At 64.9% G+C, this 21,910-nt stretch overlaps 2 protein-coding genes and 1 pseudogene across 3 annotated transcripts in view; all 3 read right to left on the bottom strand.

Annotated features, from left to right (window-relative positions):
- Positions 1–2,960: 2,960 nt before the first annotated feature.
- Positions 2,961–6,109, bottom strand: LOC121473576 (annotated as a pseudogene).
- Positions 6,110–6,210: 101 nt separating this feature from the next.
- On the bottom strand, positions 6,211–20,776 carry GAA (alpha glucosidase). 2 transcript variants are annotated; one of them, XM_041725632.1, is made up of 20 exons: positions 20,721–20,776; positions 17,767–18,353; positions 16,685–16,830; positions 14,774–14,939; positions 14,586–14,682; positions 13,977–14,096; positions 13,772–13,890; positions 13,554–13,685; positions 13,117–13,227; positions 12,480–12,593; positions 12,317–12,401; positions 11,775–11,892; positions 11,392–11,525; positions 10,118–10,269; positions 9,825–9,973; positions 8,828–8,969; positions 8,536–8,685; positions 8,015–8,179; positions 7,659–7,808; positions 6,211–7,298 (listed from the first exon to the last, which is right to left on the bottom strand). In XM_041725632.1, exons 2-20 carry the CDS (start codon positions 18,310–18,312, stop codon positions 7,239–7,241), a joined length of 2,856 nt encoding a protein of 951 aa, XP_041581566.1. In that variant the 5' UTR covers positions 18,313–18,353; positions 20,721–20,776; the 3' UTR covers positions 6,211–7,238. The 2 variants fall into 2 exon arrangements, with proteins under 2 accessions (XP_041581566.1, XP_041581565.1); XM_041725631.1 differs by lacking the exon at positions 20,721–20,776 and adding an exon at positions 20,598–20,719.
- A 358-nt stretch (positions 20,777–21,134) lies between these two features.
- CCDC40 (coiled-coil domain containing 40) overlaps positions 21,135–21,910 on the bottom strand; it is a 42,899-nt gene continuing 42,123 nt past the window's right edge. The window contains exon 20 of the mRNA XM_041725630.1: positions 21,135–21,871. Coding sequence (XP_041581564.1) covers positions 21,623–21,871 — 249 coding nt within the window. The 3' untranslated portion in view covers positions 21,135–21,622. The remainder of the gene's footprint in view (positions 21,872–21,910) is intronic.

Here is a 21,910-nt window from a genome sequence, read left to right as displayed (position 1 = left end):
ATGGAATGGTAGACACCTCTGCAGACGACCCCCGTCGGTCAGAATGATAGCACTGCAGACGCTCGGGTCGTGGACAGCTTCACCTACACAGGTCATCAGATGATTCTGTTTGTGAAGGGGACTTACGCTCTGAGCTCCGTCCCAGAGAGACCGTGCCCGGCTCAGGGCATTGTGTGCAGGGCGTTTCCGTGCTGGCGGCAGAGACTGTTGATGCTGCGGCCGTGGCCATGGGAACGTGCCAGGTCCCATGTCTTTGGGGCGGGAGGGAGGGAATCAGGAGGCGGAGTGAGACTGCAAGTACTTGTCTCTTGGGTGGCCACCAATGTGTGCACCAGGTGCAGAGGGACAAGGTCAGGGGCCCTGGGCCGATCCCTGGAAGGAAGGACTTGCCGCCAGCTGTACTTCTGGACTAAGCACACCATGTTACGGTAGAGGAGAAAGGGGTACACGCGGGGCGTCAGCGGTGACCGGGGAGGAGACGGCGGGAAGCCAGCTGGAAGGTAAGACGCCTGAGAAGCTGAGCTCAAATGTTGTCTAAGAAAGATAGCAACTCAGTCCCGAAAACGTCCAACCTCAGGTGGCCCAGGTGTGGTCTATGGCTAGCAAACGTTTAACAACCCTAAGTGTTGCAAGGGTGTGGGAAACGTGGTGGTGGTGTTGATAGGTACAGACTTTCTGGAAAGCAGCCTGGCTCCGAGCAGGGGCAGCAATTAAAACTGAGGAAGTCATTTTCCCTTAAGCAGTAGTCTGGACTGTAGATGCACACGTGCATTCCCCACCGCGTACTACAGGACCGGAAGTGGGGTGAGTGCTGGGCACTGGGGGCTTGTAGGGGGGCCGCAGCACTTGCATCGGTGCGAGTAGGTGGGGGATGTCGGGAGGGCAGCTGGGACACTGGCATCCCAGCCCTAATGGGTGTAGCTGAGTCCCATGGCAGCCGAGCGCTGAGAGAAGGAACGGGGCTGCCATGCCCTGCCAGGCAGATGTTCAAAGCCATTCAACATTCAGTACTGCATTTTCAAATATTCAGTAGCTATTTTTAGTGATGAATAGCTAAAAAGTAGAAATAATCCAAATACCCATCCACTGGGAATTGTGGTTAAGTGCCCATGATGAATGTTATCTGGCAGGTCAGGGGAGCGTGGTGCTGACACCTGCCACAGCTCGGGGGAGCCTGCAACCACCTGCTCCGGGAGGGCTGCCGGCCACAGGCCACGTGCCGTGTGATTCCGTTTCTGTGAGATGCCCCAAACAGGTGAATTAGGCAGCGAGCAAGCCGGTGGTGGTTTACCAGGGGCTGGGGAGGGCGGCCGGGGAGGGCGTGCTCGGGGGAAGACAGGAACGTTCAGGACTTGGATAGTGGTAGTGGTTGCGCGAGTCTAAATTCAGTAAACATCACTGGGTGGTAGGTTTTAAAGTGGTGAGTTGTGTATGAGCGGTATGTCTCAAAGATTAGATGGGGAATCGGGCACATCCTCCAGTAAAATTATACTTAAAACAGGGGATGAACAAGGGGAAAGTAACTTGTCTGAAGTCCCAAGTTGACAGACTGTTAGATTGGGTTCTAAAACAAGACACAGCAGTACACTGCTTACAAGAAACATGAAGGCGCAAGTAAGTGAGCAGTGAAAAGATGGGGGACACTTGTCACGGGAGCACAGGAACCACAGTGAGCCTGGAGCGGGCGTGTCCACTTCCGACAAAGCTTTTGCTGTCAAGAATGTCACCAGGGGCATAAACGGGAAGGTAGTTCGTCAGAAACAACGTGACAGTCCTCAGTGTGGACGCAACGCAAAACCGATAGAACTGCAAGGAGAAACAGACGAATGCACAATTGGAGTTGCCCTCAGGAACCCTGTTAGGATAAAGGCACAGGGTCCTCGGACGGTGGCTCTGGCGGGTACAGCAAGGCAGCAAAGAGGACAGAAGTCATCCAGGTGGAGAGGAAGAAGTCCTTACACACAGATGACCCGATCCTTCGTGTGGAGAATCCTAAGGAGTCCGCAACACGGCCACTAGCACCAGTCACTGAGTTGAGGAAACGTAGCCCTGTACAAGGTCAATGTTCAAAACTCACTTGTACTCCTGCGTGCTAGCAGCGAACACCTGCGGAGGGAAGGGTAAAGGGTTGAGCAGCAGCTCCAGATAGACCACGTCCTGGGGACCCATCAGACGGGAGGCGCGTGAGCTCTGTGCGCCGAAAACCACAGGACATCGCCGTGGGAAGTGACCGTGAGCGAGAGGTGCCGTCCTGACTGGAGGAGTTGGGGTGGTCCAGGTGTCGCTTCTCCCCACATCCTGCAGTCAGCACAGCCTCGATCAAAATCCCCCGGAGACCTGGGCAAAAACTGACAAGCTGCTTCTGAAATGTCTGTGGGAATAGGAAGGGCCCAGCAGAGCCAAAGAACCTGGGGGAGGCCAGCAGTGGCGGATTCCTCCTGCCAGCAGGGACACCGCGAAGTTACGGCGGCATCAGCATAAAGGCGGACCCCGCACAGCCCTGGAACACGGTCCGACGTCTAGAAAGACCACAGGTTTATGGTGAGGGGTTTTCAACACATGCTGCGGCGGTGCGGCGGGGACAGGATGCTGCTGTTAACAAGAGAGGCCAGAGCGGTCGGATGGCCACGTGCACAAAACACACCTTCGATCGTTCCTTCTTAACCATGTACAAAAAGTAGCTTGAGATGCGAGGCCCAAGAACTTCCAGAAGAGAGCCAGGAGGAAAGGCTTAGGGACCGCGAATGTGGCAAAGATTTCTTTAATAGGACGTGAATAATTATAAATCGGACTCCTCAAAGTTAAATCCTTTTATTCTTCAACGGGCATTGTTGTGAAAATAAGGCAAACCAGGGATCCCTGGGTGGTGCAGCGGTTCGGCGCCTGCCTTTGGCCCAGGGCGCGATCCTGGAGACCTGGGATCGATTCCCGCGTCGGGCTCCCGGTGCATGGAGCCTGCTTCTCCCTCTGCCTGTGTCTCTGCCTCTCTCTCTCTCTCTCTGTGACTATCATAAATAAATAATAATAAAATTTAAAAATAAGGCAAACCACAGTCTGGGAGGAAGAAGCACGAACCCGACGGAGGTCATACAGTCAGAGCACGTGGCGGCTGTTAACGTGGTGGGTGGAGCAACCCCCGAAGACGCCCAGGCCCTACTCTGGAGCCTGGGACCGTGTCACGTTGGATGGCCAAGAGGAACTTTGCAGACGTGGCTAAAGATCTTGGGACGGGATCATCCTGCGTTGTCCACGTGGGCCTAAACTAATCGTGACCTTTTATTTTTTTTTTATTTTAATCTTATTTTGCACCATAAAAAACAACAGTAACACCCAGTAACGTACTGCTGTTCTTCACATTCATATGGATTTTAGGAAATTATTGCCTTTTCCCCTGGAGAGAGAAACCGCAAACAAAAAAAGAAGTACCACATTACAAAATCTGCTCGTGGCACCCACGGCCACCCCGTCAACGGGGTGATTTTTGGTCTAAGGTCTGAAGAGCTCTTCGAATGACACAAGAGATGCTTTGAGGAGGGGGTGGCGAGAAAGCTTCTGTATGAATAAGAATCATGCGAAGTCCAAAGTCAGGGAAGAACCCCCAGTGGAAAGGACACCCAGACAGGTCAGCTTCTTGCTACTTCAACCACCTGCCTTCACACGGGACCCAAGGGGAGTCTCAAAACCACGTGAGGGTTCAAATAAGCATCTCGATCCTGTCCCTCCGCACCCTGGAGGGGTTACTTTCCTGACTGGGTGGTGATCGGCTTGTGCCCTGAAGCAAGAGACCGATGCGGAGACTGCCAAAGTTCCAAAACTAAGGTGGAAATCGTGCTTCCTTCAGAACAACTTGGCTTCCTAACTGCCTTTTCTCCTGGTCCAGCAACCGCTCTCTTGCACGTTGCTGTGGGTATTCATTGCCTTGCGCTTGAAATGAAAAGGCGAGCTTGGAGGTGCAGGGCCTGGGCGGTCCTGAGAGGGCAGGGGGTCTGAAGTACAGTAGTTGGCATGCGCCGTGCTCTCATGATGGCTTGGCCTTCCTTCGGTCCCCAAAACCTATCCCCGCTGTACGTGTGAAGTTCGTTTGCAAGCCTGGTGACCACTCCCTGTCCCACTGGGGCGGCGGGCCAGTGAGGTGTTCAGTATGGCACAGGTGTGAAATGTCCACAGAGTGTAAAAAAAGCAGAGTCATGGTTGTTCTTGAGGCTGGGCTGGTTCCCCCATCCCGGTTTTAGCAGGATGTGGCCGTGGCCATGGGGCTCCTGCCGAGCTGGAGACTGTCGAGTGGGTGGACGTGGGTGCCAGCACCGAGGGAGGGAAGGTGCAGTAGGAACCCTGCGCGTCAGGGCTCGGTGTCTGCAAATGGGCGAGGAGCGAAGAGCCGGCCGCCTCCCGTTGGCAGGAAGGAGCCGGAGGTGTGGAAGGTAGGATGTCGGACTCCTGCAGGAGCTGGCCCCGGAAGCCAAAGTTGGCCGAGACCACACTCCGCTGCTGCTTGGCGTAATCGAGGGCATCCTTCAGGCGGAACTGCCTGGCCTTCGTGAGGTAAGCCATGCGGATGGTGGGCGAGCGGGAGATCCCAGCCTCGCAGTGGACCAGGACCTGCCTCCCTTGTCCCCGACACAGTCAAGTCTAGTGCTTCTTGAAAGCAGGAGCTGATGTCGGCTGTGTGGCTCTTCCACGCGGATCCATTTGTCGTGTGGGTGGGTCGTGCAGGACTCGGATGTCCGCCGAGGGACATGCAGCAGGGCCGTGATGGGCAGGTTGGCGAGGAACTCGCACTTGGGTGCACGGTAGGCACAAGGTAGAGGAAGGGAAGGATTTCCACGGGGCCGCCCTGCTCGTAGGCTGGCCTGTAGCTGATGCTGAGCGCTGGTTTCCCTCGCTGGCTCACGAGGGCTTCCTCGGCGTCCGCCTTCTCTTGTGAAATGGGTCGTACATCCACACAGCACTCAGGACATCCAGAGTCCCATAGCCCCCTTTGAGGAAGGAGACCCGCGGGCCGGGGCAGGCGGGCGAGCGGGGAGGTGAGCGCGATCCACGTGGTGCTCTCTGCGCGCAGCTTCTGGCACTGGCGGCTGCCCTGGGCGAGCACGACCACGGCCACCCCGCCGCCGCCCTCCTGCAGCAGCCACGCGTGCCGCCGCAGCACCGCCGAGTTGAGGTTGACGTTGAGTGAGCCGTGCACGCTCACGGCGGCAGAGGCCTGCTAGGGCCGGCAGTCAGGAGCACCACGCAGCGCGCCGCCGCCTCCTTATGGAGCATCTTGCGCAGCTGGTGCCCGTCGAGCGACGCGACCTTCATGCCGCTGCCGCGTGGTCCCGCGCTGTGCGCCCCATAGGTGCTCATGGCCAGGGTGCCCGCCGGCGAGGCACGGGAGGGCAGCCCGCGAGGCTGCAGCCAGTCCACCAACCGCGCGAGTCCGGCACCGGCGCGGCCGCTCAACTCTTCTTTCCTGCCCGCACGCTCGGCAGCCCGCCCGGCCACTCGCCCCCCAGAAGCCTGTCGTGAGCTTTTAAAACTCAGTCATGTCCTCGGCATTAGTCGGGCAGAGTGGTCTGGTGGGCTCAACCCGCCGTCGCTGGACTTGAAAGCACCATGGCCAAGAGGAGGAGCAGCCTCTAGAAGCCTCGAACGACGTCTGGCTCACAGCGGGCGGGGACAGGCCTCAGAAACCCAAGCAACGGAAGTGAGCAAGGAAGCAGATTCTCCCCCAGAGCCCGCGGGAAGGAAGCAGCCCTGCTGCCACCCGACTAGCCTCCCTTCCGGCCACCAGCGGCATGACGAAGTCAGTCTGTGCTGGCTTTGGCTGCTGAGTTTGTGGTGACTTGTCACAGTGGCAATGGAGAAGCGCTGAGACACATAAACAACGTAATGCGACTTCCTAATAGGCCCAAAGTCCAGGTTAAAAAGGCCAGAGATTTGTGATAGATCTAAGTCCGTGAAAAGATGCTCGGCGCTGTTGAGCCGTGGGGACGTGCGCAGGGCACCTCGAGAGCCGCTCGCCAGAACGGCTGAAGGGGAGCAGACGGCTCCGGGTGGCGGCGAGGGTGCGGAGCACTGCCTGCCACTCACCGCTGGAACGCGGCCCAGTGCAAGCACGTTGGAGAGCAGTTTGGCAGCTTCTAGAACATTAGTCACACCCACCCCACCGCTCCCCCAACGACCTGACCCTGTCACCCCGTGCGTGCCCAAGAGAAATGAAGGCCTGTCCATGATTGCTCAACGCAGCTTTATTCAAACTAGCGGGAAATCGAAACCAGCCCTAAGGGCCACTGCGCAGACCGCAGACCGCAGACCGGCACATCCACACGATGGGGCGTGTTCGGCAGTGAAGCGCGGACGCACAGCGTGGGTGCGTCTCCGGAATCAGGCCGAGTGTTAGCCCCGTGCTGACTGGGATGGGGCGTGGGGGCACACCTCCTACCCCATGCCTCCGACCCCAGGCCCACGGGACGTTCTCCAGTCCTGGAGAGAAGGGTGAGGCGCGCTGGAAGGTGGCGTGGCGGCGTCCTGCCGTCAGAGCTCACGGCACCACTTGCGTGCCCCACCCCGGTGTCCAGGGGCCCGGGGAGGGTGGGGCGGCAGCGTCCCATGGCCCTCGGGCACCTCCAGAAGGACCAGCAGAAGCTTGCTTGCAATGTCCCTTTTATTAAAGATGATTGCACTTAAGATCAAGTGTTTCCCTGTGTCCCGTGAACCCCCCGAGTCCCCGGGCCTGCTCTCATCGGACTGCTGGACGGGGCAGCCCCCCAGGCGCGACGGGCAGGGGCCCAGAGAGCCGTCTGCGGCGGCCGCCCAGCTCTGTCCTTTCATCTGGCCGTCCGTGCCGCGAGCTCGGGGTGCAGGTACGACAGCATCATCCCGAGCACACGTCTGCCGTCACGGACAGGCAGCTGGTGGCGGACGACATCACGCACATTCCAGTGACGGGCTTCGGAGAGGTAAACCTTCCAGAACACTGCACACACCAGGCAACCCCAGGGGCGCTGCCGTCGGGTCTGTGCAGAAAACCTGTCAGGCACGTTGCTGGCCCAGAGCCCCAGAGCCCCAGGTCCCAGGAGGTAGACGCGCACGCAGATCTGGATATTGGAGGGAGGTCGGCGGCAGGAGACGGCTTGGAGGGGCAAGCGCTCCTGACCCCGAGGCCCCCCCACGTCCTGACCAAGAACGCGCAGGTGCTGAGGCCACGGCGAAGCCCATCTCGCCCCGTAAGGGATCAGTGCCCCACCGGCCCCAGGTTAAGACCAGCTGATGAGAAACTGTTCTCCCATCGTCAGTGACACAGGGATGTCCAGGGTCTGGAAAAAAAAAAAAAATTGACCGGTAAACGGCCATCAGAGGTGAGGCCGGGAGCGCTGGGCAGACAGGCCCGGGCTCGGGTGCGTGGTGCGCGGGCGGCCTGGCCCTGGAGGCCTCTGCTCACTCCTCCCCGGCTGAGCCTGGAGGACCCGCGTTGCCTGCGGGCGCTGCCATCTAAACCTGACCGTCATCGGTGCAGGCGCCGGCAGGGGCAGGGCCCATGGTGCAAGGGGGCCCGTGGTCCCCTCCATCCCCCACCCCTGGACGGCCGGGCCCAGCCGGCCCCGGGGCCCAGCATCCTCGGCACCTCGCACCCCTCGGCTGCCCTGAGCCCTCCGGCCCCATCTGTGGGCTCTTGCCTTGGTGTCGGGGCTGTAGGTGAAGGCGACAGGGACGCCGTTGCAGAGGACCTGCCTGGGGCCCGCGGCCACCCCTAGGACGGTCACCTTCCTCAGCTGCAGGCCGGCCCCCTCGCTAGTCACGCGTACCAGCTCGTTCACGATGGTGTCCTGGCCGAGTGGAGACAGAACCGGGGTGTCGGCAGGCGGCAAAGGGAGCCCCGCGGGGTGCGGCCTCGTCGGCAGCACACCCCGTGCACACCCTCAGGGCGCCCCAGGTGCCCGGGGACCCAGTCAGGGCGGCTGGCCACAGGCCCTGCTCCCTTCACAAGGCTGAGCTGGGGATGGGGCCCCCACAGCGGCTGTCTGGGACTCACGTTCCTGGCCAGGAAGACCACCTCCGTGTAGGCCCCGCGCTCCAGCACCCCCAGGCTCTCCCCGTCGTCCCAGAACAGCTCTCCTCGGGCTTCCCCGTTTGTGCCCAGAGCTGCGACCAGGGCCATGGGCTGCTTTCGGGACTCTGTGGTCGTGAGGCCAGGGCCCTGGAAAAGCAGGTGGCATGTGTCACTGTCTGAGGCCTGGCAGAGGCGTCCCGGGTCAGGACAGGAGGGACACTGGGCGGGGACGGCTCTGGGCTGCAGAAACCAGGATCTGCAAGGCAGCCTACAGCCGCCGGGCTTGGGCACCTGGGGTGACCACGCTGGCCAAGGCAGACACGCTGGAGGACACGCGAGGCCCCCAGAGGTTTGCAGGCCTCCCCTCTGCTGCTCATCTTCGACCCTCAGACACTATCCTCTCTGCCCGAGGACTTGGGGGTGGACCCTCTCCTGAAGGGACAGTGTGGGGTCCTGGCAGCCCCAGAGCTGGACAGATAGGCTCGGGGGCTCCGCCCAGGTACCTGCAGAGGGATGATGTGCCCAGCCCGGAGGTGGACGTTGATGGTGTCCAGCGGGGCTGGCAGCGTCACCCACTGCCCCTTGCTGTGGATGGTGGACGTGAGCAGAGCTGGAGGTGGGGGCGGGAGGCTGCCGAAGGCCCCTACGGGCACCTGGAGGGAGACAGCATGTCACGAAGAGTCAGGGCAGTGCCAAGGCCCTGGGGTGGCCGTCTGGCCCACGCCTGCACGTCACGGGGGAGGGACACCTCTGGTCCCCCCCATCCTCCCCGGTTTTAGGGTCCCCAGGACTCACCATCTGCAGGTCGTACCATGTGCCAGCAGGGAAGTAGCCAGTCACTTCGACCTTCCCGGCCTCAAGCACGGGGGTGATGAGCAGAGCCTCCCCCCACAGGAGCTGGCGGTCCACGGTCCAGGTGTGGTGGTCCTCGGGGAACCTGCAGACACAGAGGGGCGGGCGTGTGGGCCTGGTGACCCTCCTTCCTTGGGGAAGCCCAAGGAGCCAGAGGCCTCCGGGTCGGACGGGGCGGGTTCCTGCCCTCTCTTCCCGAGGCTCGTCTGCTGGAGGGTGACCCTGGTCTAACCGACCGGCTGCAGCTTTCACGTGTCGGGGACACTGGCTGCCGGTGGTGCTGCTGGCGTCCGCGCTGATCGATCGGCCGTCCCGATCCCGCGCTGAGGGGAGGCCAGCTGTTCTGTTTGCTTTCAGAGGAGTATTTGCTCCTAAACTCAACCCCCTGCCCTTTGCCTTTTGCTTCTGAGGCTCAGCAAGCCATCTCCTGGCCGCGCGCTGGGGGACGTCGGCCTGTGTTCCTGCAGAACTTCCTTTGGCTGAATCCTTGACGTCTGAGTACGTAATCTGTCTGGAACTTAGGTTTGCACCGCAGGACGGGAAAAGGGGATTTCTGCAAACGGCTGACCAATTTTTACTAGTCGGGGCTCCTCTGATCCCGACTGGAGACGGCACTTGGGCGCACGGTGCCTTTGCACATGTCTGAGTCCTACTTGGGGGATGTCGCTGGGTTTCCGTGTTGGTCCTTCCTCCCCTACGCCAGCCCCGGGACGGCTTCACAGCTTGCTTCCCCAGCTGGGGGCCCGGTCTGTACCCGGGCTCCTTCAGCCGGGTGCCCCGTACCTGGAATGCCCCCAGCCCTGAGCCGCAGTCTCACGGGCGGGAAGGGGGGTTGGCCTGGGGCTCAGCCTCGCCTCCCTCGGCTGCATGGGCTCCTGGGCCCGGGGAACACCCCCTGGGGCAGGACGTGGGCCCTCACTCCCCGACGCAGGGCACTCACTCGAGGAAGAGGGGCCGGGCCACGGTCTCGCCCCCCACGTGCGCCCGGTGGAAGAGCGTGTAGAGGTGGGGCAGCAGCGAGTAGCGCAGGGCGAGCGCCTTCCTCATGGCTTCCTGTGCCGTCGCGCTGAACCTGTACGGCTCCTGGGGCTGGAGGGGGGCAAAGGGGGGCGGAGGGGAGTACCCGGCTCTGGGGCCGCGAGGTCCCCGCCTCTCCCCGGGACACCGGCCTGCCCGTGCCTGCGGTGGGACCCCCCGGCCCCAGGGCAGACCGCGCCCCCCGCCCGGCCCTACCAGGCTGTTGAGGTCGTTGTGGTTCCGCATGAACGGATAGAAGGCCCCCAGCTGGGTCCAGCGCACGCACAGCTCCTCTGACGTGTTGCCCAGGAAGCCACAGACGTCGGCCCCGACCAGCGGCACCCCCAGCAGGTTGAACAGCAGGATTTCTGGGGGTCGGGGGGTCAGGCTGGGGCTCAGGCTCGAGTGGCTGGAGGGTCAGGTGGCCCCAGGTCTCCAAGCCAGTGCCCACCCGCCACTGCTCAGCAGGACCAGGCTGCTCCTGCCGATGGCCAGGAGCCCACCCAGCCTAGGGCCATGGGGGCCGGGACCTGTGACCTCTGCCACCTAAAGAGCCGTGCGCCGTGCGCCAGGACTACAGCCCAGGAGCCCGAGGGGTGGGCGCAGAGCGGGAACCGGCCTCTCCAGGGGCCTTGGAGACTGGCCTGCAGGGGCCTGGGCCCTGCTCTGGGAGGAGACGGCTGCTCCCCCGAGAGCTCGCCCGGCGGGGCTTCCCCGTGCCCCCAGGTCTGCAGATACGCCCCACACAGCAGCAGCCCCACTGCTACCAGGAAGCCTCCTGCTGGGGCTTCGCTGTGTGGTGACCCTGGGAGGTGACCCCGGCACCTTCCCAGAGCTCCCGAGCCGTCGCTGTGCCTGGCGCACAGCAGCATCAGGGCTCTCGAGCATAGTCAGGTGGGGTGGACGGCGCCTGCGGGCTGGGCTCAGCATGTGGTCGCCAGGGGGACAGGATGAGAGGACAGAACCTGACTGCTCTGTAGGCAGCCGCCGGGGTGAACTGGAGATGGGGATGCTGGGAAACTCCATCACTGCCCGCCAGAGCAGAAGAGCACCATAAGTGAGCTAACCCACACAGGTGCACAGATGTACAGGTGAGCCAACCCGGACAGGTGCACCGGTGCACTGGTGAGCCAGCCCACACAGGTGAGCTGAATCACACAGGTGAGCCAACCCACACAAGTGAGCCGACCCACACAGGTGAGCTGACCCATACAGGTGAGCCGACCTGCACAGGTGCATGGGTGCACAGGTGAGCTGACCCGCACAGGTGAGCCAAATCACAGATGAGCTAACCTGCACAGGTCCATGGGTGCACAGGTGAGCCGACCCACACAGGTGCACAGGTGAGCCAACCTGCACAGGTGCATGGGTGCACAAGGCCAGCCGGCCTCCCACCCCAGTGAGTCAGCAGCATCTCGCTGAGCTGAGCCCGGCACTGGGTGCAGGGCCCATGCTTCCCTGAGTGCAGCCGCCCTGGCAGGTGCTCTTACCTGGTACAGAGTACGAGAGCTGCTCCCAGCTGCTCCACACGTCCCCTGTCCAGTGGCCGGCGTACCGGCCGTGGCCGGCGAAAGTTGAGCGGGAGATCACAAAGGGGCGCGTCCCCCGAGCCTTCACGAGGGCCCTGGGCAGAGCAGGGGGGCAGAGGGATGCAGGGCGGGGCTGCCCGGGAGCCGAGTGGCCCAGCGCCTCACCTGGCGGTGCAGCGGGGAGCCGGGAGCCGAGGCCGGGAGGAGGGAGGGAGGTGGGGCTCCGCCAGAACCATCAGGCTGCCCCAGGGAGGACAGGTGCCCCTTCAGGCTCCCTCGGGGTGTCTGTGCGGTCACCACTGACTCCCCCTCTGGGGCACGGAGCAGCCCTGAGAGCCCCTCACCTGTGGGAGGCGATGGCTTCCGTCAGGCCGTACAGGTTGTGCAGGTTGTAGTGCGTGGAGAGCAGCTGGCGGCTGGAGGCACAGATGGTGGCCGCCCGCAGGGTCCCGCCAACCACCCCTGGAAGAGGGGGAGGCTGGCCGGCTGGTGCCCCCCACGCCCCCGGAGCCCCCCCTGGAACGTGGGGTGTCCACTTTCCCAGGGACAGGGACAAGGTTGATGCCGCGGCTGCCCTTGCCGACCGTAGACTTCACCAACACCTGCTCCTAACCCATTTCAAGTCTCCCTGTCCCTGTCCCTGACCCCGAAACACCTTCCCTCTGAAGGGCCATGCCCAGCGGCAGGTGCCCCGGTCTGCGTCGCCCGGCTGACGTCTCCCCAACCTGACCTTCCTCCTGGGGTTGCCCTCCCCTTTCCCGGGGGGCTGTGCCCAACAGCTCCTCGCAGAGGATCCTTCTCATCTCCCAGGCCAGAGAAGGAAAACCCCTGATCCGAGCCTTCAGTCCTCAGGCAGCTGGTCGTGCGGGCAGGCGGGAGAGCTCACCGGGCACGTAGGGCGGGTTCTCCAGGTCATTGTCGGGGCAGCCGTACACCGAGCCCCTCACGAAGTTGGATGGCTCGTTCATGTCCTGCGAGAGAGGCCCTGGTGGTGGGCGGCCTGCCCCGGCGGAGGCTGGGGCCCGACCCACAGCCCACGGGACACTCACAATCCACATGCCGTCGAAGGGCACCTGGGCGTGGAACTCAGACACCATGTCCTGCCACCAGTCCAGGGCCGCCGGGCTGGTGAAGTCGGGGAAGACGGTGAACCCGGGCCACACCTGGAGGAAAGGCCAGAGGGGAGACCAGGCCCCCCGGAGCCACGGCCTCGCTCGTCTGCCTGGGGGTGGAAGGGCTGCGGAGGTGGTAGGGGCCGCGGGGGGCTCAGCTGAGGCCTCGCTTTCAGACACAGGCCCCAGAACCGGGTCTCACACACCTACACCCCCGGCAACCTCCCCGCCCCTGGCTGGGACCCCCTGCCCCTTGGTTGTGGGCACACCCTGGACGGGAAGTTGGGGACTCTGCTGGGTGCCCCCTGGGAGAGCCTGGGAACCCCGCCTCGGGGACCTGGGGGACGAGGAGACCCTCGCCCAGAGCCCCCCCACCCCATGGAAGGATTCGCAGTGGCATCCCTGTCAGGAGCCCCCGTCACCTCCAGCTGTGACCCCCACACACACCGTCCCGTGGACAGCGTGAGGATTTCCTGAATGCCGTCCCCTTCCCGAGGACTGTCCTGTGCCCCGCCCTACCTGCCCCGGCTGGGGACACCTGCTTTCTCACCCCAGGCCCCCAGAACCCCCCTACCTTCCCAATCAGCGGCTGCCCCGTCTCATTGGTGATGAAAACTTTCCTCCGCAGACCCTCGTCGTAGGGTCGGTAGCTGCCGGGGGGGCCGGAGCTGCTGATGGCCGGGTCCTGAGGGAGGACAAGCAAATGCCCCAAAGCCCTGCCCTGAGCCCTGCCCTCCTTCCCGTGAGGGGGAACCGGCTGAGGCCCCCCTGGCTCCGGCTGCCCGGCCCCTCCGGCACTGGGGGATGGCAGCGGAGAGCAGCCCCCCTGCTTTAAGCCGTCCACGTGACCTACAACCGAGCGGACCCTGAGCGACGCGCGTTTCCAGGGACCCTTGGGCTGGACATCACTGGACGGCAGGGCCCCGTCCGTAAGTCTGATATCCCCTCACTGGCAGGGACCCCCGGGAACCGGCCGGTGAGCTCGGCGGCCTGAGACGGGGGGGCACTCACCACGATCATCACGTACCGCCGGCCGCCCCGGTGGAGCTCCTGCACCATGGCCGGGAAGTCCCCGAAGCCGTCCTTGTTGAAAGTGAAGTCCCTCCTGGCGTCCATGTAATCCAGGTCGTTCCACTGCGTGTCCTGCAGCCACGGCACGGGGACCCCTGCAGCCGGCCTGGGGGGCGCGTCCCCCCGCCCCCCGCCCCGCAGGCCCTCCCAGCACTCACCAGGGGGAAGTGGGCCCGGGTCATGTTCTCTACCACCTGGCGGGTGATGGCCGTGGACGAGTATCCCCAGCGGCACAGGTGGAAGCCCAGGCCCCAGTAGGGCGGCATGAACGGGGAGCCTGCAGCCGAGCGCACTGCGTGAGCAGGGGGGCAGCGCGGGGGCCGCGGAGCAGACGGGGCGGCGCGGGCTGGGGAGCAGGCGTACCCACGACTTCCAGGTACTGCTGCACCACGCTCTTGGGCTCCGGGCCCAGGAAGACGTACACGTCCAGGATCCCGCCTGTCGACCTCCAGCTGAGGGCCGGGCTCGGCTGCAGGACCACATCTGCGGGGAGCAGCCCTGGGCTCAGAACAGATCCCCGCGTGTCCCCCCCGGCCCCTCGGCGTCCTGAACAAGAGCCACGTCCCACCCAGGGAGGCTGGCAGCAGGCTGCTTGGGCCTGGGGACAGTCACCCTGACTCCCCGAAGAGCCTGGAGCAGAACAGGAGAAGGCTAAGCAGCCAGACCCCAGGATGTCCTCCCGCCCCCCGGCTCTGCTCAGAGAGGGCCCCCAGAGTGTCCCTCAAGGGCACCGCCCACTGGACTCATTTCTTGGGAGGGTGACAAGGCCCGACGCCCTGCCCACGGCCCCAGGCCCCTACCGCCAACCTGTGGGGACAGGTGTGCAGAGCCCCACGCTCCCCCACGGAGGGGGGATGTGGCCACAGCCAGGGAAGGCCCTGGCCTGGGGGCTCCGGGGAACTGGCTGTGGGACACAGCGGCGGGGGGGTGGGGGGTCAGGCTGCTGCTAGGGGTGGCGGCCCCCCTGCTTACCCATGGCATTGCTGTTCAGCAGGAAGACCCCATGAGCTGACCCGCCATCCTCCAGCGCCAGGTAGAAAGGGTGGGACCCGTACAGGTTCACGTTGGGCTGGGCACGTGGACACCGCACATTAGCGTCCCCACTCCACGGCGCCCCCACCCCACGGCGCCCCCACTCCCCTCTGTGCTGCCCCCTTTACCGAGGGGGCGATGTCCCGGTTCCAGAGGGTGACCCTGGTCCAGTTGGTGCTGAGCATCAGGGAGCCGAGATGCTCGGCAAGGCCGGTGATGTGCTGGGACGGCAGGGAGGTGGACAGCTGCAGAAACTGGTCGGCGAAGAACAGGGGGGCCACCGTCGTGTTCAGCCTGTAGGAAGAGCCCAGGCGGCCTTGCGTCGGCGGCAGTGGCCCGATGGCCCCCAGAGGGACCCTCCCAGAGAGACCCCTGGGCTGGCACCCCGAGGAGGGCCGGGTGGCCCGGCACCTCCCTGACGCACTGGCCCTGGGGCAGGAGTGGGCACTGGAGGCCCGGCGCCCCGGGGACCAGAGCCAGGGGTGGAGCACTCCCAGAGCACTACCCGGCTATGCCCACGATGCGTTGGGTGGGCGTCCATGGGGGGACTGCCCCATGCTCCGTGGCCGCAAGCAGGTGCTGCGCCTTTCAGTCCTAGGAGCTGTGCCCTTGAGCTCCTCCCAAGGGCCAGACTCCTCCCAGACTGCGGCCCCGTCCTGCGCCAGAGCCCGTAGAGCTGTCCCCGCAGGGGTGGCCAAGGCCCCCTGAGGCTGCCCAGGGTGAGGGCACGGCAGGAGCCACAGATGGGGCACGAAATACCGATTAATGGTGATTTCACGGGAGGCCCGTCACGGCACCCTGCCTGCCCCCGGGCAGGACGTATCTGTGGGTGCGTCTGTGTTTTCAAGACCACAATCTGATTACAGGCTTCGGAAAATCTCTCTCTGATCTCTGCTCAAAGGTCAGCCTCCTCCAGAGGCCGTCTGTAGCCCCCCTCCAGAGCCAGCCCTGCCCTCCACGTCTGCTCCGCTCATTTCCAGAACTTTCTTAGCACTGGTACTTGGCCTCGCTCACTGCCTCTCCCCAGTGTGTCAGCCCTGGGGGCGGCTCGACACGGCTCAGCCAGGAATGGGCACAAGAGAAAGATCCGCATCCTAGGAGATGACTTCTCTGAAGACCAAGGCCGGTCCGAGGTCATCTCCGAACCCGTAACGCAGCCCCGTGATGAGCAGGAGCCGGGTCAGCTCAGGGCACGCGTGGACGTGGGGCCGTGCAGGCCAAGCGCACAGGGAGCGTCCCGTGCAAGCGTGCTTGTCCCCGCTGACGGCCGGGCAGGGGATGCTCTGGGAGGGGACGAGCCGGGCGCTGGGAGTCAGCGGCCACCCCCTGGGAGTCCAGGAGCGGCTTCCAGGATGCTTTGGTGCCTCCAGTCCCCGAGGTGCAGTGTGGGTGGTGGGGGGTGACTCATCCCCTGGAGGCGAGGGCACGACGGGCCGGTGCCCCTCCCTCCTTCCCGACCCCTCAAGACTCTGTGGGCGACTGCTGCGGCCCAGAGCCACTGGAGGAGCTGGAGGTCCAGCAGCGAGCTTCGGGGGGTGGGGGGAGACTCCCCGGGGCACAGACAGCAGCAACGATTCGGGCAAACCTAAGGTCTCAGGGGGACACAAGCCTCGGGGGGACACAAAACAGACAGTGGCCAACAGTGTGGATGCGGGGCCCTGACTCAAGCTGCCTCAGTCTCCCCGTCTGTGCGGTGGGGACGGTCACCGCATACTCCTGAGATGCTGGGGTGTGTGGCCTTAACAGGATGCCTAAGGTGCCTAAGTGACACGCGGGACTTCATGATAAGTAAGATTAAGCGATGAGGGGATGTGGCCGGGGTGGCGGCGCCACTTCCCACCCGACTGTGGCTTCTCGGCCCCGGCACTGGTGACACGGGGGCTGGCTCGCTCTGCGCAGTGGGGCTATTGCCAAACGTCCCGCCCGAGGATGCCACCCCAGCCGGCACTCCCTGGGGGTTGTCGGGGGACCCGAGGGAGGGCTCCCGGCAGGGGGGTGGTGAGGAGGCCCGCGGGCGGGGGCACCAGGACTGCACTCACAGCACCCGGCCGTCCAGCTTCCGGCGCACGACCACCCCGAAGGGCTCCTCCTGGAACTCCACGCTGTAGAGTGTGGCCGAGGCGCGGCCGTGGGCCCGCGGGGTCTCCAGGGGCACCTCGTAGCGCCTGTTGGCGGGATCTTTGATCTGGAAGTCAGACGGGGGAGCCGTGAGGCCCTCACCCTCCTGGGCGCAGGACCCCACGCAAACCCCAGTGGGGCCCGCCCGGCGCGTGGGCCCGGGCGCTTCGGTCAGCGGAGGCTCCGTGGCCTCAGGTGCAGAGCCGGGGAGCACCCCGTGTGGCTCGCCAGGTGGGACACGGAACACCCAGGCCATCTGAATTCCAGAGAAACAGCTCTTTTCAGGCCGTCTGCAATATCGCATGAGACACATGCTAAGAAAATAGACTCGTTCCTTGGTTTCCTGGAATTCCCATTTACCGGCATCCTGAATTTTTATTTGCTGAATCTGGCGATGCTGTTCCCCCCAGCATGACCGTCACAGGGTGGCCGGGAGGTCACAGCACGCAGCTCAGCTGTGCCTGCCTCGCGGTAATCGCTCCCTAAACGCGGGCCTGGCCGTTACACGTAAATTACTTCGTTAAAGTTATTATGAGTCGTGTGCTTCGGGCTCTCTCGGCTCGGCCTCCGCACACCCAGTCCTCGGATTTCTGCTGGGCACCTGCTACGTGCCAGACACTGTCCCAGGGGCTGGGGATCCGCAAGGAATAAATCGGACGAGAGGTCCCGGCACTGCCCGCCGCCCAGAACGCTCCCCCTTCCTTCCTCCACCTCTCCGCCCGCTGACTCCTGTCCTGTAGGACTGCAGGTCCCAGGTGGGATGTCACTTCCTGGGGGAGACCTAACCTCCCTCCATGGTGCCCTGCCCTCTAGAGCATGTTCTAGAACCTTCTAACCAGGTTAGAAGAGAAGTGACCACGGCTCCCTGAGCGTAGAGCTGTTGTGCTCACTCCGGGGCTCCCAGTGAAGGCACAAAACCCATTTGCACACTAAACCCACACCCACACCCCGTAGATTCCATCTTCGTCCACTGCCCGCCCCCATTTTCTCGGCCCCTGCCCACCGTGAAGTGGAGCCGGCTCTCCGTCTCCAGCAGCACGTCCAACCGTAAGGCCAGGATGTCCTTGGGGAAGAAGGTTGGGGTGCTACGGGTCAGAGCGGCCGTGTAGCCCGTCTCCGTGGTGGTCAGGTTCTCCAGCTTGTAACTCGGGTAGCTGGGTGGGAAGAAGCACCAGGGCTGCCCCATCCGGGGGAGCTGGGGCCAGGGCGTCGCGGGCCTGTAGCAGCAGCCCCGTGCCTCACACTGCTCCTGGGTGATGGCCTTGTCCGGGGCACAGTCGAAGCGGCTGTTGGGGGGCACATCACACTGTGTGGGCGCCGCTCGGGGCCTGCCGTGGTGCCCTGGGCTGGGCTGGGGGCCTGGGTCACGGGCTCCTTGCTGGTGAGCATGATAAAGCTCCTTGGGCCCTTGGGAGAAGCACCGCTGCTCTTGGGGGACCACCAAGGAGTCACGGAGCAGGACGTGGCCCAGGAAGGCAGCGGTGGCCAGGCAGATGAGGGTGCAGACCCCCAGCAGGGGCCGGGAGCTGGGAGGCCACCTCGCGTGCATGGTCGGTGGCACCTGCGGGCCGCGGGCTGGGTCCTGGAGGCCTGCCGAGAGAAGAGCAGGGCTCAGCAAGGAAGGCGGGGCGGGGTGGCCGGGGGCCCTCGGGGACTCTCACAGCAGTTTCCAGATGTGGACCCGTGGCTGGCCCGGCGGCGCCCAGGGGGAGGGGTGCCCAGAGAGCGGGACAGGCGAGGACGGACAGGCTCGGGGCGCCGTTTAGGAAGACGGCAGGGAAGGCAAGAGGGAAAGCAGAGAAAGCCCCGAAGCGGGGGTTGCAAAATACCCTGTACGGTGAGTGCTCGCGAATGGAACGCACTTAAAATGTGCCTACGATGACCGAAGGACACGGAGAGACGTGCGGGGAAGCCCGACGGGCATAACGAGCGAGTGACAACACGCAGAGAGAGTGAGCCCCGCTCTGCGGAGACGGGGGCGGTCACCGCGTCTCGGGGAATGTGCTGCAAGTGGAAGGGCCCCTGGGGGACCGACCGCTGTCCCTCCTCTCCCTCGGGCCCTCTTCTGCTGACCTGTGGCTACAGCCTGGTAGGAAGACTCCGCCGGCTATGGGGCGAGGGGGGCCGCAAGGGCGGGACGGCCCGGGACCTGGCAGGCGGAAGCCCCTCCCCGGCCCTGCGGTGAGGTGTGGAGCACCTGGCCTGGCTCCCCTGGAGGGAAGCCTGTTCTCCTCGGTGCTTCTCTGTATATTCTAAATATTTTATGACGAAAGCTGCTGGGAGCAAGATCCCAACAAGACTGAACGTGCAAGGATTTAATTAGGGGAGTCCTTTCTCTCGAGAGAAAATGGGGAGGTTGCCAGGGAAGGCGGGGGGAGCTGTCACACCCCCGGCAAGTCTGACCGCAAAGGAGTCAGGTGCCGGGGGACAGCCCTGTAGCTAATGAGGCCGTGGGGTCCGCAGTTGAGTGGGGGAAACCTAAACCAAAGCTGGCGCTCGCAGGTCCAGGTCTCCCAAAGGTGGCCGGCCCTGGTGTCCTGGGAGCCGGAGCCGATGCGTGCAAGCTCCGCGCGGCGGGAGGCCTGCAGGACACTCGCACCCTCGTGCCACCAGACACACGCAAGGACTGGGGAAAAGTCACACCCTAGCACGAGGGCCCGAGGGAGTCCGAGCCGGTCACACACACAAACCGGACCCCTGGGACGTTCTGGCCACGGCGGGCACGGCTGGAGCAGACAGGTGGGGTCTTCCCTCACACCAACCGACTGCCCCAATCTCCAGGCGCCAGGTGGGCGTCCCACGACTCACTCCAACCCCGACACGGTTCCTGCGGTCGGAACAGACCCCACAGGGGGGGCCTCAGCCCTGCGGGTGCAGACCCAGTCACAGGCCCCACATCGCCACTCGCACTCCTGGCCAAATAACTGGCTATAGGTTCGAGGGCTCGCCCCCTGCCCCCCGCCCCCCTCCAGCTGGGTAACGGGCTGCAGCATCTCACAGCACACTCAGGAAAGGGCTTTACCTACTGTTACCCGTTTATTGTACAGGATTCGGCTCAGGAGCTGCCAGAGGACGTGGGGTTGTGGGGGGACCCGGAGCCTCCACGCCCTCCCCAGGGGGGCCTCCCTCCCTCCCGCTCTAGAAAAGGTTCACCAGCTCACAGGCTCTCAGAACCTCAACTGGTGCTGGTTCCGTTACCCGAGCACAGCTGATTAAATCACCGGTGGTCGGTGATGCTCCATCGGCAGCTCCTCTGTGCTCCCCGGAGGTTAGGGGGACGGGAGGGGAGGGGAGGGGAGGCCCACAGTTCCCAGCCTGGGTTCCTGCCTCCAGCTCCGGGGGACCAGGCCCGGCCCTGGGCCTGTGCACAGGCCCAGCCACCACTTTATTAGGGTATGAAAGACCCCGCGACTGCCAAGGCTGGGGGGGTCTCAGGAGCCCAGGGCGGGGACCTGGGACGACTCAGTGCGGTCCGGCTGCACCTGCCCCACCTGGACACGCACACCTGTGATCGCGGGGAGGCAGGCAGCAGGTGGGCGGTGCCCGCGGCCTCCCCTCGGAGCCCAGCAGCGCGGGGGTGGGGGGTGGGGGGGCCACAGGGCCAGCGCCCCCCCCCCCCCCGGGCTCCACCCTGCAGAGGGCAAGAGCTGTGCACAGATGGGGAAAAGCCCAAGGTCGGGAGGTCGAGCGGCGCTGCAGGCCGGGAGGCCCCGGGACTCCGCCCCCTGGGTCACCCCGCACCCCCGCCGGGAAGTGCCTCAGTTTCCCCCCCAGCCCCGGGGCGCGGAGGTGACCGTGGGGTCCCCGGGGGCCCGCCGCCCGCCGCCCGCGGACCCGGCACGACGCGCTCGGCTTCTCCACCAGCAAAGTCGCAGAGGATCGGCCGCGTCCAACGGCTGCTGCGGCCGCCACCGCCCCGCCCCGCGCCGGGACCCCCGAGGCCCCGGGGCCGCTCACCTCCGCGCACGCGCGCCCGGCCCGGGCCCCGCTCCCCTCTGCGCACGCGCGCCCGGCCCGGCTCCCTCTCCGCGCCCCCCGCCCCCGCCTCCGCCCAACCCCGCTAGACTCCGCGCATGCGCGCCCGGCCCGGCTCCTTCCCCGACGACCCCCACCGCCGCCAGTCTCCGCGCACGCGCCCCGGCCCCGGCCACGCTGACGGGCACGCGCCGGAGGGGGCGGGGCGGGCCGCGTGACAGGCCGCGTGACAGGCCGCCCGCGCAGGCGCCCTGGGCGGGGGAGGGAGCGCGCCTCGGGCCGCGCGCGCCCCCTGCTGGCGGGGCGTCCTCTGCGCGGGCGGCCGCGCCCGGAGCGCGGGAGGGGGGCTGTGCACCTGCCCGAGGCACCTGCGCGGCGGGCGGGGCGGGCGGGGCCTGGTGCTGACGCGCTCCCCGATAAATACGCCTTTCTCCCATATTCAGAAAATGATTTATTTTAATGCTCAGAGTTTGAAGCTGTTTTGTAGGCCAGGAGGCCGCGGAGGAGCCGCGGGAGGGGGGGGGGGTCGGCAGGTGCCCCGGACTGGGGCGGGGGCGGGGCGCTCCCGCTGCACCCCGGGGTGGGACCTGCAGCTGACCCTCCGCCTGGATCCCGCACACCCGGAGGAGGCACCGCAGGCCCCTCTGGTCACTCCCAAGGGTGGAGGTGGGCGCCCCCCCCCCGAACCCCGGGTGGGCCTGTGTGGGGTGCAAGACTCCCCGAAAGGCCACTGGAAACGCTGGGGTCTGGGAGGATCTGGATCTGCAGCGCTGGCCTACCTGCGCCTCCAACAGGGGTGCACGAGGCTTTCAGTGATGCAAATGTGCCCCGTCCTTGGCACACAGCATGCTGGGCTCGGGGTGCGGGGTGGGGCAGGCTGCTCTCTAGGGGGGCCCAGACGGCTGCAGCTTCCTGGCGATGGCCTCCCTGACCTTGAGCAGGGCCTCCTGGAACTGGGGGTACTCGTCCTTCACGTGGTCCAGGATGGTGCTGATGGTGGCCATCCGGTTGTCCAGGCGCCTGTGCTCGGCCAGCAGCGACTGCTTGGAGCGGAACAGGAACACGTACCTCCCGTCCTTCACAGCCTGGAGGTGCTTGAGGCGAGTCTGCCGGGCCACCAGCTCCGAGAGGTTCTGGGTGGGACACGAGGCCCCGCGTCAGGTTATGCAGAG

This window comes from Vulpes lagopus, chromosome 12 (assembly GCF_018345385.1).
Source record: "Vulpes lagopus strain Blue_001 chromosome 12, ASM1834538v1, whole genome shotgun sequence".
Classification (NCBI taxonomy): Eukaryota; Metazoa; Chordata; class Mammalia; order Carnivora; family Canidae; genus Vulpes; species Vulpes lagopus.
This window is presented reverse-complemented; position numbering and strand designations above follow the sequence as displayed.